General features: G+C 46.7%; 1 protein-coding gene across 1 annotated transcript in view; it reads left to right on the top strand.

Moving 5' to 3' along the window:
• Positions 1–4,053: 4,053 nt before the first annotated feature.
• The window catches only part of LOC144770849 (uncharacterized), a 143,827-nt gene continuing 130,391 nt past the window's right edge, over positions 4,054–17,489 (top strand). Inside the window, exon 1 of the mRNA XM_078655629.1 lies at positions 4,054–4,271. Coding sequence (XP_078511755.1) covers positions 4,061–4,271 — 211 coding nt within the window. The 5' untranslated portion in view covers positions 4,054–4,060. The remainder of the gene's footprint in view (positions 4,272–17,489) is intronic.

Raw genomic sequence — 17,489 nt, 5'->3', positions numbered from 1 at the left:
GATCATTGCCGCCAAAAGAATAGGTGAATGTGCTATAAAGGGATGGATCTTGTTATTCTGGTTTTTTCCTTCCCCTATTACCCGACCCATTGCCTTTATTCCGGCATGTCGACTCTGGGTGGGAAGGGTGGCCGCATAAATTGCACGCGTGCCTGAACTTACAAGTGCCCTGTGCCCTGTTGCATGTCCTTCTGTTGAAGTCCCAGCATACCCCCTTCGTACCTCCATTTCCTCTGTTTTTCTGGGTTGTCTCCCCACCCTGCGCTGCTCGAAAGGGCTGCTGGAATGGCTGTTGTGGCCTAGGAGAATAACTTTTGCTCCAGGCAGCGCTAGTGCTTGCGCCCTGCCCCTTCTCAAATTGCGAATGCCAGGAAATAGAATCAACCTTGTCCCATGCCAAAGACTTATTAAACTCCCTAGACTTTCTAAAAGCTATGTCATATTCTTTCCAAACATCCCCCACATGATTATCATGGTACATTGTGATCCTACTCTGATAGCAGCTCATAACAGATTGCATTCCTGGAAAACGTTCACCAATTACTGCACTGTACACCGCAAAGGCCCTTACCCAATTCATGATGGTTTCCTCCACCCTAAATTTGTACAATTGTGTTCTCCATTCACTAGGCAACATCATATCCTTCTGTGATTTTGCATATTCCCATTCCCTGTTGTCTATCAGTAATGAAAAAATATTAACATATTTGTCCGCCCAAATCATCTCTTTCACGCTTTGTGATACATGTTGCGCTAGGCACTCCCCCCTGGAGGGCATTGCGCCCTCGCCCAGCAGTGGCAGGGCAATCTCCTTACCATTGTCGCTGGGTAACGTCGCTTCCACGGTCTTGGCAGCACCTCCATCGTTCGTTGGACCTGTTTGTGGAGAAACTGGTGCAGGCGGCGTGCTGCCCCGACCACTAGCCAACAATATCTGAGTAATCAATGTTTGTTGCTCTGCTGTGAGCGTCGTATTGGCCGGCAGCGCTCCCCCACCTAGCCATGGGAGGACAGCTGCTACCTGGGCTGCCAGTTCTGTTGGCATTGGACCCGACGCGGGGAGAGAATTAGGGACCGCACTCGGTACCGGGCCCCCCGAGGGCACCGGAGTGGGCGGTGGCGCCACTGGCGCCGCCACTGGAATGGCTGGCACTACTGGCACTGCCACTGGCAGCTGGGGTACCAATGCCGGGACACCCAACCGGGCCTGAGGTGGAAGGATAGGTGCAGCTGGAGGTACATTGGGAGTTGGACTTCGTGGACGACCCCCCACCCTCCTAGTTTTTGCCCGCTTGGGTGGTGTCTCAAATACTCCCCTTGGTTTGGGCGGTACTATCATTCGCTTAGGTCTTCCAGATGGCCCGGCCTGAGCATCTACCTTTGCTCCCAATTCCTCTACGGTCTTACCCAGTTTATCAACCTTCCCTAGTCGCTTATCCATTACAGACATTCTGCGCATCATTTTTTGAAACATTAAACCCACGTTCGCATTCCCATGCCCCCTTCTTGCAGACATACTTATGAGCACACCGTGCTCCGTACCTGACCCAGTTGAAGGCGCCCGGGCTGGAATACACTGACTAAGATCGTAGACTTGATTACCTGAAAATAGAAAATACGTTAAAATACAATTGTGGCTATTTATGCATGGGAAACTTCTCTTCCCACCTGTAACTGAACTGATTGACTGGACAGTCCACGCCCTTTTGACGTTTTTGGGAAAACACACTACAGATCATGTACTTATTAAATTGTCAATCAAACCCTTAATAAATTCCAAATGTATTTTAATAATTCCTTGCGTGCATTTTGATTGCAACCTAAGTCAAGCCCTTATATGCGAAGAGACAGGTAAATCCCTTGGGGGACCTGACTAGATCAAACCACTTTTGTAAAGAACACAACCGGTCTTAAACCTGTTTAAAAAGAGTATCAGAGCGCTTTACATATCACTAGTTGCATTACATAGAGACACTTCCATATGAGGATAAAAACAAAAAAGTCTCTAAGTCACGTTACACTTTTTAAGATAAACAGGAAGGGCACCTTCGCTCTGTAAATTAAACTCTAGCATAAACACCGAGCAGAGCCTGCCCCGCGTTTGTGTTAACGTAAGCAGAAAACAAATCTAAAAACCCCCACACAAAGCAGCGCTCGCGTGACTCACTTGTACTGTATTTAAGAGCCGAGCCTGCCCCGCTTTCGTGGAATGTTACAACAGGAAAACGAGTCTAACACTCCCCACAAAAGGCAGCGCTCTCCCGACTCGCTTGTACCCTCCCATCCGCTCTCAGCCCTAGCTGTCCCTGCTTAACTTTTTGCAAAACTTGCCGGGTAAAGAGAAAGCAAGGGCCGAGCCCGCCCCAAGTTCGTTGAAGGAAAATTATGCGAATCACTCAGTACACACGAGGAGGCACAATCTCCCCCCCCCCAACGGACAGCGCACACGACACACTTAATTTCTGGGTTTTTAAATCTTTCTTCGTGAGCTGGGCAGCAGCGCTCAAAGCCGGTTATCCCCGCTCGTTGTGGCCGGTGCTTCTGAGCCGCTGCCGAGCCCCGCCCGCCCCGCAAAATACCTTGTGTCTCCGTGCGCAAGCGTCCCTTATGTGTCCTTCCCCAGTTGAGTCCTGGAACTGCTGCTCGGCGGTGCGCTCTCCCCGGCCTCGCTAGATCCACAGGATTCCTCCGCAGCTACGCCCGATCTCCGGTCACTTGCAGCTACTACCGCTCCACCCCGAACTCGCGTCGGCTCCGGTCTTGCTGCTACTCCCGCTCCACCACGAACTTGCGTCGGCTCCGGTCGTGCTGCTACTCCCGCTCCGCCACGAACTCGCGTCGGCTCCGAGGCAGACCTAAAAATAAAAATGTAGAGAAAATTAAACAGCCCCACGGTGGGGCGAGGAGCGAGCCTGGGAGCGCGGGCACAAAGAGGCCGCTTCCCGCGCTCCCCAGGCTCTTAACCCCTTCGCCGTCGCGGCCCCGCCCCCTCGCCCCGGAAGTGCACAACTACTTCCGGGGCGAGGGTGGGGGCAAGCGACCACGAAGGAACCGGGGTATGGGAGGGTCCGGGCCCCGCCATGCCTGCGTGGGGGCAGATTGGCCCCCCCTTTTCTGCACTGACTTGTGCCACCAGATTTGTTTTTGGTGGCTGACAAATGAGCAGTCTATGCTTACTTCTTTCATTATAAACCTATATTAGTCAGGCTGACTGGAACTATGCGATTCTGAGTTTTTCATATAATTACGAATTAGCCACATTTGCCAAATAATTCATCATATGCTGCATAATCTACCGAACTGAGCAAAACATTTTTGTGTAGCTGAAGCAGTTAAAAAAAAATAACTTCTACAAATTCAGCACTGGGTGTTGGCCTGTAGAGGAAAGCCCTTTGCAGAGGTTGACAGGTCACCTTTCAGTTGCTTATTGCCGAGTTTGGCTGTTCACCTGGTACTCCTGAAGTGAAAACGTTGTTCACACAGTGTTAAAATGCGTACAAACGACAAAATAGTGACTTTCAAAAATGTGAATTATTACGCCGCATAACTTAAAAAACCCTGCCGAAAAGTGAGATCCTTCTCTTGCACATAATTTCAACTGCCCTGGTATTAGTTAGACAACAAACAGCAAGGAATCCACCCTCTTAGTTCAAGCAAAACTAGAACGCAGTCAAGTTAGCAAAAAACACACCTGGCTGAGTGGGAGCTCAGTTCAAGAGAGGACAAGCAACGGTCTGTTTTTCAAAATAAATTCCTCTTCGCTGGCGGTGGTGGGAGGACTTTTTAAACAATTCACCCTGGTGAGGTGGAGTCTGAGGAAAGTATCCGCTTTGTCGTCACTTGTTTTTTAATGAGGTTCTTGCCCGAGGAGTTATTTAAAAAAAAGTTGGGTGTAGATCAATCGTCCAGAATAGAAATTCACAACGAAGCGGGACTGGCAGTGGGGCTGGCAGAGCTGTGCCCGGTGCTCCGTGTGGAAACACTGACGTGTGTGTGTGTGCGGGGGAGGGAGGGCGGGGTGAGGGTGAAGGGTGGTGGGTATCTCTCCTGAACTCATCCCATGCGCAGTTCAGACGCAGGCAGAGAAGTGAAGAGACCTGACGTGGCACAAGAGCCTCCTCACACCTGGTCCCGGCTCCACTCTGACGCCATCTGTTTTCCTCGGCAGACGAACAAGAAGGGAAGCGCGGGGATGGAAGAGGGAAAGCACGCGCACGTTTTGCGGAAAGTGGCCTTGGCGGGAATGCTGATGGCCGTCCTCCTGGCGCAAGGTATGTTTTGGGTTGAACGTGTTCCTAAAGTGCACAGCACCCACTGGGCCAAAAGGACTCCAGTCCCCCCCAACCCTCGCATCCCCCGTGCATAGCTGCCAAGGTTTCAGATTGCTATGTGTGATATTTCCAGAATTTCAGAGTAATTATGAGTGACATTTCACTGACTATGAGTGACGCTTTATCACGAGAAAAATCAAGCAGATAAAATGAGGGAAACAAATATCTTAAATGAGAAACATCCTTAACCACGATGTTTGTATAACGACTTACCTTAACCACGAAGAGTTAACAACGAAGAGGGCTGATTTATTTTTTATTATATTATCTTAAATTACACCCATTTGAGCAACGTGACTGCGTCAGCATAAAATGTTTTTCATAGCATAGCAAGTCAGTGCAACAGTAGTTCTTGACTTACACACTCTTCCTGCACAGGACAACGCAGGTCTAAGACTGACCTGATTCGCCATAGCACAGTAAGTAACTATATGTGTTTTAATCTGACACACTGTAGAACCAGCACCCACTGACAGCAGGCAGCTGCCTGATTACGCTCTGCCAAAAAGGAACGTGCTAATTAACACGCACACGGACTGAAGCACTATATTTAGCGACAGTGCTGATTATTAAAAAAAAAAGTCCAGGGCACCTGCAGCATAAGGGAGTCTGCAGGGCTCACGGGCGCTTTCCAAATTAATGTCATTTGAACAACTTCCTGAACTCAAAAGCCATAGAGTTTGCTGAGAACTGTATACGTTCGTTAAACACAGCAACTTTACTTGATTGATCCTGGTCCAACAGGTAAAAAAATAAAAATTTTTACAGAAACAGAACCGTTCAGATAGAGCAGTTAAAACAACAGCAGTTTCTGCTAAAAATGTTTCTCGGGAACTGTGCTGACTGCACCTCGGGCGGCAGGAGGGAGGACCCAACCCGCCTTAAATAAAGTTGTAAGCAAAATCCCGAGGTGCGTGCAGTGTTCCGTGCCCCTGTTTTACATTGTAACAGCACAGGCCCGGCTCCAGGAATTTTTGTTTGGGTGGGCCAAGGGTGCATTTGGGTGGGCCACTGCGGGCTCGATTTGTCGCATATATGTCTGGGCAGGCCTGCGTCCGGGCCCTCCTTTATCTCTTCTTAGTCTTACAAGGCCCAGTAAAACGCACTCTTTTCCAAATCTCTTTCTAACTAGTAACACTCTCAAAAAGTGTTTTTTCCATGTAATGTTCCTTTGATGGGAAGAGGAGGTTTCTGAGATGGGAGTATCAGGCAAGTGACACTTCTAAGGCTCCCTCTGTGCGAGCCTTCAGGGTGAATCCCTCTTCATTACTGCCTCCACCTGACCCCGAACTCTGCAACGCACTCCCTTACGGGCTTGATTATACACTACACCTCTCCAGTACACCTTATCTCACAGCTGAACTTGGGCCCCAGCCCCATATCAGGCACCATCGAGACTCCACTTTAATTTTTCCTGGTAAAAACATTAGTAAAATCACCTTCAAACTTAAAACATTGAATATAGCAGTAAATATAATTAGCACGCACTTTAAAGTATGTTCCACAGTAGCCGTTATGACCCAACTGCTAATTAAATAAACAAAAACAGAAAGGCCATGACAGGGCCGGCTCAGCGCTGTTGCGAAAGTCTTTTTTGGAGCTGCACCAATAACCTCTTTCTCCGTAAATACATTTACTACCACCTTCCAACAGTGCCCCTCATCCCTCCATCCCCCATTGACGACCTCCTCGGATTTCCTCACTGCCACACACCACAAGTGCTCCCCATAGCCCCTCCCCCTCATGACCTCCTCCTCAAATTCCTCACTACCACCCTCCACCAGTGCCCCTCATCGCTCTGTAGCCCATCTCCCTCATAACCTCCTCCTCAGACTCCCTCACAACCACCCTCTATCAGTACCCCTTATCTCTCCCTATCACCCCCCTCCACCCCTCCACCCATGACTGCTTCCTCGGATTCCATCACTGCCACCCTCCAACAGTGCCCCTCATTTTTACGTAGCCCCTCTCTCATATGCATTTCATTTGTTCTATAGTGCTACTCATATCAGTGTAGTGTGTCAGTACTTTACATCATGCATACATTATACAGAGTCAATGAATCAGTCTATAGGAAATGTTCCATAAGCCAATGAGGATTACAAAGTGTATAAATCACACATCATCCATACTGGTGGGCAGTATGTTTAAGAGGGTTTGGTGGGGAAACACAACCTTAGGATTTAAAGTGTACTCCAGTGCTTGGGGTTTGGATTTACTAATACAAATATATATCTGCTCAGGCGAACTCTTTTTTTTTTTTTTAGTTTAAGACATTTTTATTGGGTTTTAGCAAAAAGAAAAAAAAAATACAAAGAAAGCCATACGATAATGTAAGCGATAATCGGTTAAGACAAAAGACACTAGAGGTAAGAAAAATTTCAAAAACATCAATGAGGATAAGAAAGAAAAGGAGAGAGAAGAAGAAGAGAGAAGAAAGGAAAAAAGGGAAAAGACAGAAAAGAAAGGAGGAGGGGGAGAGGAAGAAGCTAGGTGAAAGGTGGGAATATGCAAGAAGGAGAGCAAGACATGAACTCATACGGAATGGGTAGAAGAGAGGAAAGAAACAGCAACATTAGAATAATGAAAGATTGAAGAAGTTCTAACTATATCACAAAACAAAAAAAAGTCAAGTTCTGACTATACCAATCAGGTCTGTATTCTGCTCTTTGGCGACAGTTCATTGGTCACTGTCCTATGTTAGGATTATAACCTCTGAACTGCAAGTAACACAAGAATCTCTGTGACAAAGGCAGTAACCCACTGAGCTTCCACCTAAAATACAGTTCATCTGAATTTACAAACTACTAACTCGCTCTCTGCAGCAGGATTATTAATCACCAGCGTTATCTGGGCATTTGGTATTGTCTTATTGTTGTCCTGCATCGGCCATGATAATGATAAAAACAGTTTAAATGAAGCTCACACAAGTATGTGTCCTGGGCCTGCGCAGATTTAAAAAAGAAAAAATAATAGTATAGTCAAACTTTGTGTCACAGGCAGCCTGATGTGATAAGCAGCTTTGGGGGTCAGGAAAGGTGAATATGAATAAACAAAGGTATTTTCTCCTGCTGCATAGAAAAAGAAATATCCACGCAGCTGAACAGTAGAGTAGGCAAAGGTCACTACGTTGTCAAAGTAAGGATATGTTGCCTTTGCCATGTGGAGATGAAGGGATGGAGGGGTGAAAAAATAAACAAAGCCTCGTTAACATGTCAATGGTCTTTTGAAGACTCGGGTGCAGGCTGCGATAATCTTTAAAACTGTCTGTGTATGTGCGCGCCAGGAAGCTGTCTCAGCCCGGGCGCACCCACGCAGACACACTTTGAGGTCAATGTCCTTGCGCGCCTGCCTTCAAGCCCTCACTGCGAGGGCCAAAGCTCCTGTTTGGGTGGGCCAGGCTCATGTTTGGGTGGGCCGGGCCCACCCGGCCCCCCCTCTAGAACCGGGCCTGTAACAGCAGCTGATCCAGGTGCCAAACCTGCCAAAGCACACCTTAGCTGGGCGCACAGTTACTGCACTCCTCCTCACTAGTTTAAGCTGCATTAGAAGCACTCCCGCTTTGACAGTGGGGGAGACGCTATATTGCGTGACTTTCCATTTCAGTGCGGTGATGCGGACCACCACACTGAAATGAGATATTGTCACGCCTGATGCGTGACACTTGGCAGGAATGAGTCCCTGGCCCCGACAGCTGCAGCTTCGACGACACACACAGCTCTTCGGCTGTTGTGTGCTCGGGCAGCAGTGACCAGGGAGGCTCAGCGCCCCCCCTCCACCCCCACACAAAACAAGAAGGGAAACTGAGTGCAAAGGGGACTGGGTCAGGAATGTGCCTGAAAAGGACAACTGTATTCTACAACTATCATGTCAGCCTTTCACCTTCATAAATTAAATATAAATGTAAGTTCCGGTCATCTGTGGGAAATGCGTGATTTTATGTCAGGAGAGATCATTTGGGTAACGCTGTCACTGCAGATGTCTGTACATACAATGAGGGTCATACAACTGAATCCTGGTCGGTGCAGCGGGGAATAGTAACATCTATTCATAGCGCCAAGAAATACCCAGCCTGAGACTGAAAGCACTGTAAATATGCAAGTCATTATTTTAATATTGAGTTACACACAGCGTAAGCTAGGCTGCTACATAATGAACAGAGATATTCTGGGTCAGATTTGCAAAGTCATTTTGGGGTTACAAAGTTTGTGATTCAAAAAATGACAGGGTTTGTGACTACTAAATGGCTTTTAGATTGTGATTCGCTAAGAGGTTGTTTATATTCAATATGGATTTAGAAAAACGTAACAAATCAGTGATCAGAAGAGCCGTGTTTAGGGCGTCCATCCTATATAGTGAGTCGGTATGGAATGTATCAATCCAGCCGCACATCATTGAAAAGTAACAGATTCCTGAGTTGGGGAGTTAACATGTTTGTAATTGTAAATGTAATAAAAACGTTTGTTGGGGAGCAGGTAGTGGTCGAGAGAACGACTGTACCTCTGAAACGGATGTATGACGTTACAACGCATACTTTTACAACGCCTACCTTTACATCGCAAGTTTTACAACGCATACCATTACAACGCATAATGCTTTTAGGCGCTGGATAGTGAATAGTTTAATTTACTATTCCAACTCCAGTCCCCGTGGATAGTAGGGAAGGTGTTGGATAGTACATTAAACCTATTCCCTGTCCTAGAGCACCCCCAGCGCTATGCGTTGTAATAGTTTGCGTTGTAAAAGTTGCGTTGTAATGGTAGTTCGTTGTAAAAGTTTTGTTGTAAAGGCTGTATACCCTCTGAAACAAATTAAAAAAGAAACTTTTATTGTTTGCATCCAGTCCCATTTCATTTAAGAAACAAGCACTGGCAAAGCCAATCGGGTTTACCTTTGCAGAATCTGTCGGTTGTGTTAATGTATTTTAGACATGTTACACAGCAGCACTAGTTACTGTACAGCGTGGCTTACCGTTCAAAAAAAGGGCTATAACATGGTCAACGCAGTCTGTGTCATAGTGATTTGAAATAAGCATTGGCATAGCCAATAGGTCTCGCCTTTGGGACCTTATAAGTGTTTAACCATGCAACAGTTGATGTTGTTGCACCGAGTATATTATGCTGGATAACTAAACACTTATAAGGTCCCAAATGCGAGACCTATTGGCTATGCCAATGCTTGTTGTAAAAGGTCTTTCAGTTGTATTTATCAGTGATTAGCTCTACTTTAAAACATATACATGAAATGTGCGGTGGTTTAAGTGAAATAACTGAATCCACTCGGAGGGTTACATGTTTGGCGAAAGCGCCTTGCTAAATTTGTAAACATTCTTTGAGGATAATGTTGCACAAAGGGACCTTTATGTGAATGTGCCAGGACGCCCAGCAGGGCCGGACTGGGAACCAAAACCGGCCCCGGCAAAGTGCTCGTCTGGCCTCCCCTCCCCCAGGCTTGGGGGTGCCGCCGAGCGCTTTGCTAGTGCCGGTTTTCAGCCTATTTTGCTGCAGGACGATTTTGCAGCTATGTTGCAAAAACGGCCCTGTAACAAAAACGCCCCCCTCCCTTGCAGCGCACCGGGGGATTGCCCGGTGCCCGCTACGGCCAGTCCGGGCCTGACGCCCAGGGGATGTGCGCAGTGTAAGTGACTCAAGAGACAGCACTGTGCATTGCTAGATTATTACATGTTGAGTGATTTTATCTTCCGTGTTACAAAAGTGTGCTCTGATAATGTGCGTCTGTGGATGGAAACAATGCTCTCTTCAGATGAAAACATTATGCTCTATATTAAAAAAAAACATGAAAGTCATGATAAATTAATACAACGGAAAATATTTAATTAAACTGAAAGCAGCAACTGCGCTCAGAGCAGAAGCGCTGCAACCACGGGTATTTCTGAGCAATGAATACAGGGAGTGGCTGCAGTTTTTGGAATCAAAAAGGGAAAGCATGTTTTATTGTAATGTCTGTGGATTCGCGAATTTAGATTTCACTTCTTTTCGCTGACTTGTGTTTATTTTTACGAGTTTTGTGAATGTCTCTCGCTGTGAATGTATCTGAATGAGGCCAGGTAATCGCCCTAAGGCAGTGAATGAAGCCTCGGGTGGGCAGATTCCAGGTCAGTGACTAGACCCCCCACCCCTTTTACCATTGGTAAGGACATTCCTTGCTCTCACCAGGGCAGAGAGAGGAGCCCCTGCGACAACATTCCTAAACTCACACCAGGGTAGTAATCGCCACATACATGATCATTCCTGCAGCCTCACCAGGAAAGTGTATGAAGACAGAGGTAAAAAAAAGTATTTCCAATTCAACAGATCAAGGGAAAAGAGTTAAGAAACTCCATCTACCGTTGTACCAATGCAATCACTGCTGTACACGAGCTGCCACAACCATTTTTTTTATAACATTAACAAATGGTAAATTGAGGAGGACAAATGAGGTCCCAAATCGGTGACTGTGTCCACCGTGTTGAAGTAAAAATGGGCGGCGGGCGCCATTGGTGACGATGTGCGGCCGTGTTAATCTTGAAGCGGGTGATTTTGCAAAGGTCTGCAGGTAATTTAAATATATTAAAAAATGATGCTAACAGTTGCACCAATGCAATCACTGCTGTACATGAGCTGCCGCAAGCGCTGAAGCTGACGACGAGAGAGTGGGAGGGGGGAGTAGGAGGAGGGAGTGGGGGCAGGCACAGCGGTGTGACCGCAGTTGTAAAAGGCAGGGAGAGGGTGAGTGAGAAAGGGAAAGATAGGAATCAAATTAGAACAAGCGCGCACCAGATGCCAGCTGTGCACGTTGTGTGCACTTCGGCGCATAACAGCAAGCTGGTGGCCTGCAAAGGTAGCACTTTGAAAAGCCCCTTACTAAAAGTCGAGCTGAGCAAGCAGCGCATGCTCTCCTTGAAGAACAGGAAGCACAGTGGAGTGGTGTGGCTCACTGGTTAGAGGCGGCAGACCCGGAAGCAGAGAACAGCCCGGGACCAGGATTCAATTCCCGACACGGCAGTGTCGTGGATCAGGGTCAGCGGACTCGATAATTCTCGCCTCGGTGCCTACTCTAACCAGTGATCACACTCGGCAACTCTGGGCATTAGCTTGCCTCATCTCTACAACGGCCCCCCACATTCGTCGGGGATGCCTGGTTTCACCTTGGAGATACCCAGCAGGGACCATCTCACAGGGATAGCCAGGACGGGTTCCCCAGCGGTCTACAGCGCCAGGACGTCTCAGGGCAGCAGTGCGCTTTACAAGACACATGCATACATACACAGCCAGGCCCCACTGACCAATGACAATGCGGCAATGCAGTGTTGTGATTTGTTTTGAGCGTCCTGGTTCGACGCGCAACCAGGGACAAGGGGCCTGGGCATGTTCTCCACGCAGGCTGAAATGCAGACTGCATGGAGAACGGAGAAAGTGAGCATGACTGGTTTGGGCAAACCACTCCTGCCCTGCTCGGAGAGCAGAGTAGCCCCACCCACCCGCAAAGCAGCACAAACATAAAATGATAATAAGTGAAAGTTATTATCATTTTATTTTTCTGGTTCTTGCACTGCTTGAATGCAGTGGGGCGACGCTCTGAGGAGCCGCAACACAAAAGCGTCTCATAATTTATAAGACGCTTTTGTGTTCATGCATTTGTTAGTCCAAATTCTATTTCTAATTCATGGAGAGGGGTGTGGCCTAATGGCTAAAGCTGCTGACTTTCAAACTGCGGACTCAGGCTTGAATCCCGGCTCTGGCTCAGTAGCCTTTGACTCTGGGCAAATCTTAAATAATCACCCTGTGCCTTAAAAAAAATGAATCAGGTTTTGTGTATCATAACGTGGGCTCATATAAATCACTCTACTGCACCTGGGCCAAACTCGCGCTACAAAATAAATACCACCTGACAAGAAGACTTACCATGTACACAATACAAAAGCCAGAGCGGTTCACTGATTGTTCATAAAGTGTAGCGCCCTGACACCTCAGAAGGCAACAAGTGGAGGCACTTCAATAAAAAATAAGGCAGTGCTCTATATGATTCGGCTCTTCCTCTTTAAGGGCTTGTGTTGTGCATCTTTGTTTCCGAAAAAGGAAACGTTTTGTGTTAGGAAAAAAATGTGCAAAGCTATTGATTTGTTGCGCAACGTGTAACACGTCCTTTTCCGGTCCACTGGGCTCCTTCCCTAGGGCAGGCTAAGTCTCTTACATTCATTGGTTGGTGCAAACAGGAAATTTCCACAGAACAGCATTCCGACAAATAATACAACATTTCTAAAGGGGGGAGCCCCGTGGCCCCAGCCCCTGTGCCAAGAGCACACGCCCCTCAGCCTCAAAAACGGGAAGCGCTGGGAGGAAGTTGTTGCTGAGTGAGCTCGGGCCTTGTTCCCGCTCGGGAGCTTCTTGTGACTAGGTTTGGCGCCGCTACCTGACGGCAGTGTCTCCTTTTATGGAGTATTTGAGAGAAAGCGCAAAGCCCATTGTTATGTTATGTTATGTTATGTTATGTTATGTTATGTCATAAACAGTTTTGTAACGCGCTCAATTACTCAGGAGTATCCTGGCGCGGTCATGTGCGGGAAGGCAGACACCAAAAGTGTAGGCAGAAAACAGAAAGGGGGGATCGGATTGTTGTATTGAAAAGATGAGTTTTTAAAGCTTTTTTAAAAAGAACAATGTCCTGAATGGTACAAAGGTGTAGAGGGAGTGCGTTCCAGGCTCTAGCCGCTGTTACAGAAATAGACTGTCCCCGCAGCCTAGCACGCTGGAATCGGGGAAGGACCATTCGACACATGCTGGCCGATCTAAGGCAACGTGTAGGGACATACATTGAAAAACGTTTCCTTAGATACAGTGGCCCTTGATCGTGCATCGCTCTGAAGGAGAGAACCAGGGATTTAAACAGAATCCGCTGTGCCACCGGCAACCAATGTAGGCTACGCAGATGATGGCGGACGCTAGACCTCCGATGGATGTTAAAGAGGAGCCTAGCTACCGCGTTCTGAATAACCTGAAGACGTTTATTCAGGTAAGTTGGAATACCACTAAACAGAGCATTAGCATAGTCTAGCCGAGAAAGAATAAGGGCACGTGACACCTTCTCTTTAGCTTCCCTCGGAAGTAAAGGGAAAAATCTGCGCAAGGCTTTTAAAGTGCCAAAACAGACACCCGTTAATTTTTTTATATGGTCTTCAAATTTGAGATTTTCGCTAAACCATACACCCAGATTTTTTGCCGGGCCCCCCATGGATTTGGGGCAGTGGGCATCCAGTGGCCATAAAAGTTCTCTGAAGTTACTGGGGAAAACACTGTATAGGAGGACTTCGGACTTTTCCTCGATGCACTTCAATTGGGCAAGTGCAAGCCAACGAAATACTGAAGAGAGACAGAGCTGAACAGCAGAAGTGTCCAGATTGTCACCTGGCCAGGTAAACAAAAGCTGGGTGTCGTCAGCATAGGCAATTGTTTTTGCCCCTAATTGCTCCGCCAGGTAGATCAGAGGAGTCAAGTAAACATTGAACAACAGGGGACTAAGGGTAGACCCCTGAGGCACCCCAGTAGAAAGTATCCTAGGCGAGGACGCATGCGGCGGTATCCACACCTGCTGGGTCCGATTATTTAGAAATGGCGTCAGCCACTCTAAAGCGGAGCCAGCAATGCCAATGGCAGACAGCCTGGCGAGAAGAAGCTCATGGGGCACAGTGTCGAAGGGGGCAGAGAGATCCAACAAAATCAAGACCGCTCTGCCGCCTCCGTCCAAGCATTGAGCAAGAGCAGGGAACCTCCCTGGGCTGGCTTCAGAAGATGGGGGTCATGTGCCCTGGGGCTGACAGAGAAAGGCTTGCTCTGCAGAGAGGAGGAGGTGGGAGGAAGGGGCGGAGGAAAAGGAGAGAGTGGGGAGGGAGGAAGGTAGAGAGCGAGGTGAGGGGAGAGAAACAAGGAAGGAAGAGAACAAATTGTGATGAAAGAAGAAGAAAAGATAAAGGCGAGAAATAGAGGGTGGTTGGAGTGAGGGATGAAAGAAGGAGATAAACTGAATATAGTGTCAAGAATGGAAGAAGAGCAAGGGGCAGTAAAGGGAAAAGAGCGACTAACCAATGAAAACAGGAAAGGGTGACAAACAGAGAAGAATGACAAGAGGGCAAAAGGTGGGGCGAAGAGAACGAGAAACTAGAGGGACGCAGGAGGTACAGCAGAGAAGGAGGGAAAAGAGTGGATGAATCAGCGATACAGGTAAAAGCGTGTGGCGGGAACCGGCACTATTGGTGACGTTGCATGCTGGTGCTGAGGTAAAAAGTGGGCGGCGGGCACCCTTGGTGACTATGTGTGCCAGGTTGAAGTAAAAACGGGCGGCGGGCGCCATTAGTGATGCTGTGCGGCCGTGTTAATCTAGAAGCTGGTGATTTTGCAAAGGGCTGCAGGTAATTTAAATATATTAGAAAATGATGCTAATGGTTGCACCAATGCAGTCACTGCTGTACATGAGCTACCGCAAGCTCGCTCTGAGGCTGACAAGGAGGGAGTGGGAGGGGGAGTGGGGGCGGGCACAGCGGTGCGGCCGCAGTTGTAAAAGGCAGGGAGAGGGTGAGTGAGAAAGAAAAAGATAGGGATCCAAGGAGAACAAGCGCACGCCAGATGCCAGCTGTGCATGTTGCGCGCGCTTGTGCGCGTAACAGCAAGCTGGTGGCCGGCAAAGGTAGCACTTTGAAAAGCCCCTTACTAAAAGTCGAGCTGAGCAAGTAGCACATGCGCTGCTCTAAGCTCGACCTAAAAATAAGCTTTTATTGTTTAAATCCCGTCCCATTTCATTTAAGAAACAAGCACTGGCAAAGCCAATAGGGTACACTTTTGCAGAAACTTTCCGTTTTGTCAATGTACAGCATGGCTTAAAGTTAACAAAAAGGGCTATAACATGGTCAACGCAGTCTGTGTCATAGTGCTTTTGAAAAAACTTTATCTTGTGTGTGGCCTTGGAGTCCAATTACATTAAAGTGGGGAGCGCAGGTTCCACGCTCCACTCCCAGACGCACTGCATGAACTGGATACAAGATCCAATCAACTTATCATCACTTCCCTTTACTGAAAATTTTAACATTTAATTTAATCCGCGTTTTTTCAAGGTATTCTTTTCTTTTTTTTGCATATCCACATGCGTGACAAAATGCATTTTGGAAACTTCTCGTATTTACGTGTGCCCATCAGGACTTCTTCGAAAATATGATCCAAATACAACCAATAGTTCGGAGCAGCATCTCTTTATTACAAACCCAATGCATTTCGGGCTGTTTCACCAGCCCTTCGTCGGGGGTCACTGCAAATCAACAAATTCAGGAAAAACCATCAGTACCAAAATATACCGTTTTTAACATGTTATGTAAAACTTTTTAACTTAATATAGTTCACTTTTTTATCCGAGTTGCTTTCAACAATCTATTAAAGTGCCCAGATCCCACAATCTCCCCCCATCAACCAAAACCAAAATTATATTACAACCCACCTGCCCTTAATTCAATAAACCACCCTTTTTGCACGCAGTGCGCTCTCTGAAATCTTATGTCATCACTCTATTAAGTCACATACTTGGTTCATTTTCAATTGCATGACTCATAATCCATTTTAAACACGGACGTTTCAAAACCCTCATTGTACTCCCCTTCTCTCAACTTTCACCTCTCTTTAACAGCCAATGTGACAACGTTCTTTATTCTTCTACGAACTTCATTACTTGACCTATCTGTGAACTCAAACTCCTGCATTCTAAATAACTCTGCTTAGTGCATACCTGCTTACTCCATTTTCTTCAAACTGCTAACGCGGGATTACTGGTTACTAGTTACCTTACCAAATCCCAAACTAAGTCGACTGAATCGTTGGTACCTGTCATTGAGTAAAAGGTAATCTTACAATAAGTCAATCAATTTAAGAACTTACACCACTCTAAAGGACCACTGACCAAATTTTAAGTTTCAAAGATTTAATATAAAGTCAGAGATAACTGAAGATACAAACTTCTCAAAATGAGATTCAGAAGATAAATCGGTATCACTATGAACATGAACTTCTTGAGTAGTCTAAGTCTGAAAAACAAAATAATAAGTACAATCTCGAAAACCATAAGGGTTGTCAAAATGGATATAAGTTGCAATCTCAAAGTCATTACAGAAAAGAAAATTAAGGTTAGTCTGTCCCTACACTATACTAAGTGACATCCCTACTTAGCAAGATCTTTACCCTCTAGGTGTCAGCCGTGGTGACTTCCTCAGAAGATCACGCACTTCTCTTTGTCTCTTCTCTGATAATGGGTCTCTCCTGATCAGCCTATCTGCCTACCCATCCGCTTCCTTAGGCTCCCAAAATCATCTGCTCTGCTCTCCTCCCGGGTCTCTTTCCCTAATACCAAATCACATTTCTGATAGGAACGCCCCTTGGGACGCCCCTCACGTGGTATCTCTGTGCGCGGCAAACTCCATGATGGTACTCTTGAAGACCCTCGTTAAAGTTGACCTTGGTTCCCAGGCTTCTTCTCCAATGCGCCGGTACCCCCTAAATTCCTGGAAACTCCTACAGGCCTGCGCAAGGCGCCACTGAACAAAGTCCCTTTCATTTGAGCTGATTAGGACCCTCGCACCTGCATACAGCTCGTCCTGCAGTGGGCCTCAAATTCCAGACTCCACCATATCTTTAAGTCGTAAAACACACTCCAAGCTCTGTGCTGGACACCTCTCGACTTCTTCCCTAATGAGCACATGGCGGTTCAAACGACATGTCATTATCTGTTCAGGCCTACTTGATTTACATGAAGCAGGTCCCTGCACTCTTAAAACGTTAACTTGATTTAAACAGCAAACATTCTTAACTAGCATACGTTTCTAAAATAACACATCTATAAAGCATATACTTTTAACCCTAAGTTCAATAATACATTTGGAAGAACCACGTCAACCTTATCTCACATTATTTTAGCAGCACGTTTAGGTTTGCTGTGAATTGCCCTGAGGCCTACACATTTAATCTGGATTTCAAAATTACATTTAATTCGGACATGATTCTTTTAACATGAGAACATGAGGTTTTCACATATATTCCAACATTTCTACATTAATCTCACACCGTTATAATTATAGTTACTCTACTTAACATTCTATACAGTTCGCTACTGAATATAAAACACTCT

The sequence above is a fragment of the Lissotriton helveticus genome, chromosome 7 (assembly GCF_964261635.1).
Source record: "Lissotriton helveticus chromosome 7, aLisHel1.1, whole genome shotgun sequence".
Classification (NCBI taxonomy): domain Eukaryota; kingdom Metazoa; phylum Chordata; class Amphibia; order Caudata; family Salamandridae; genus Lissotriton; species Lissotriton helveticus.
The sequence above is the reverse complement of the archived record's forward strand: the minus strand, read 5'-3'. Positions and strand labels throughout refer to the sequence as shown.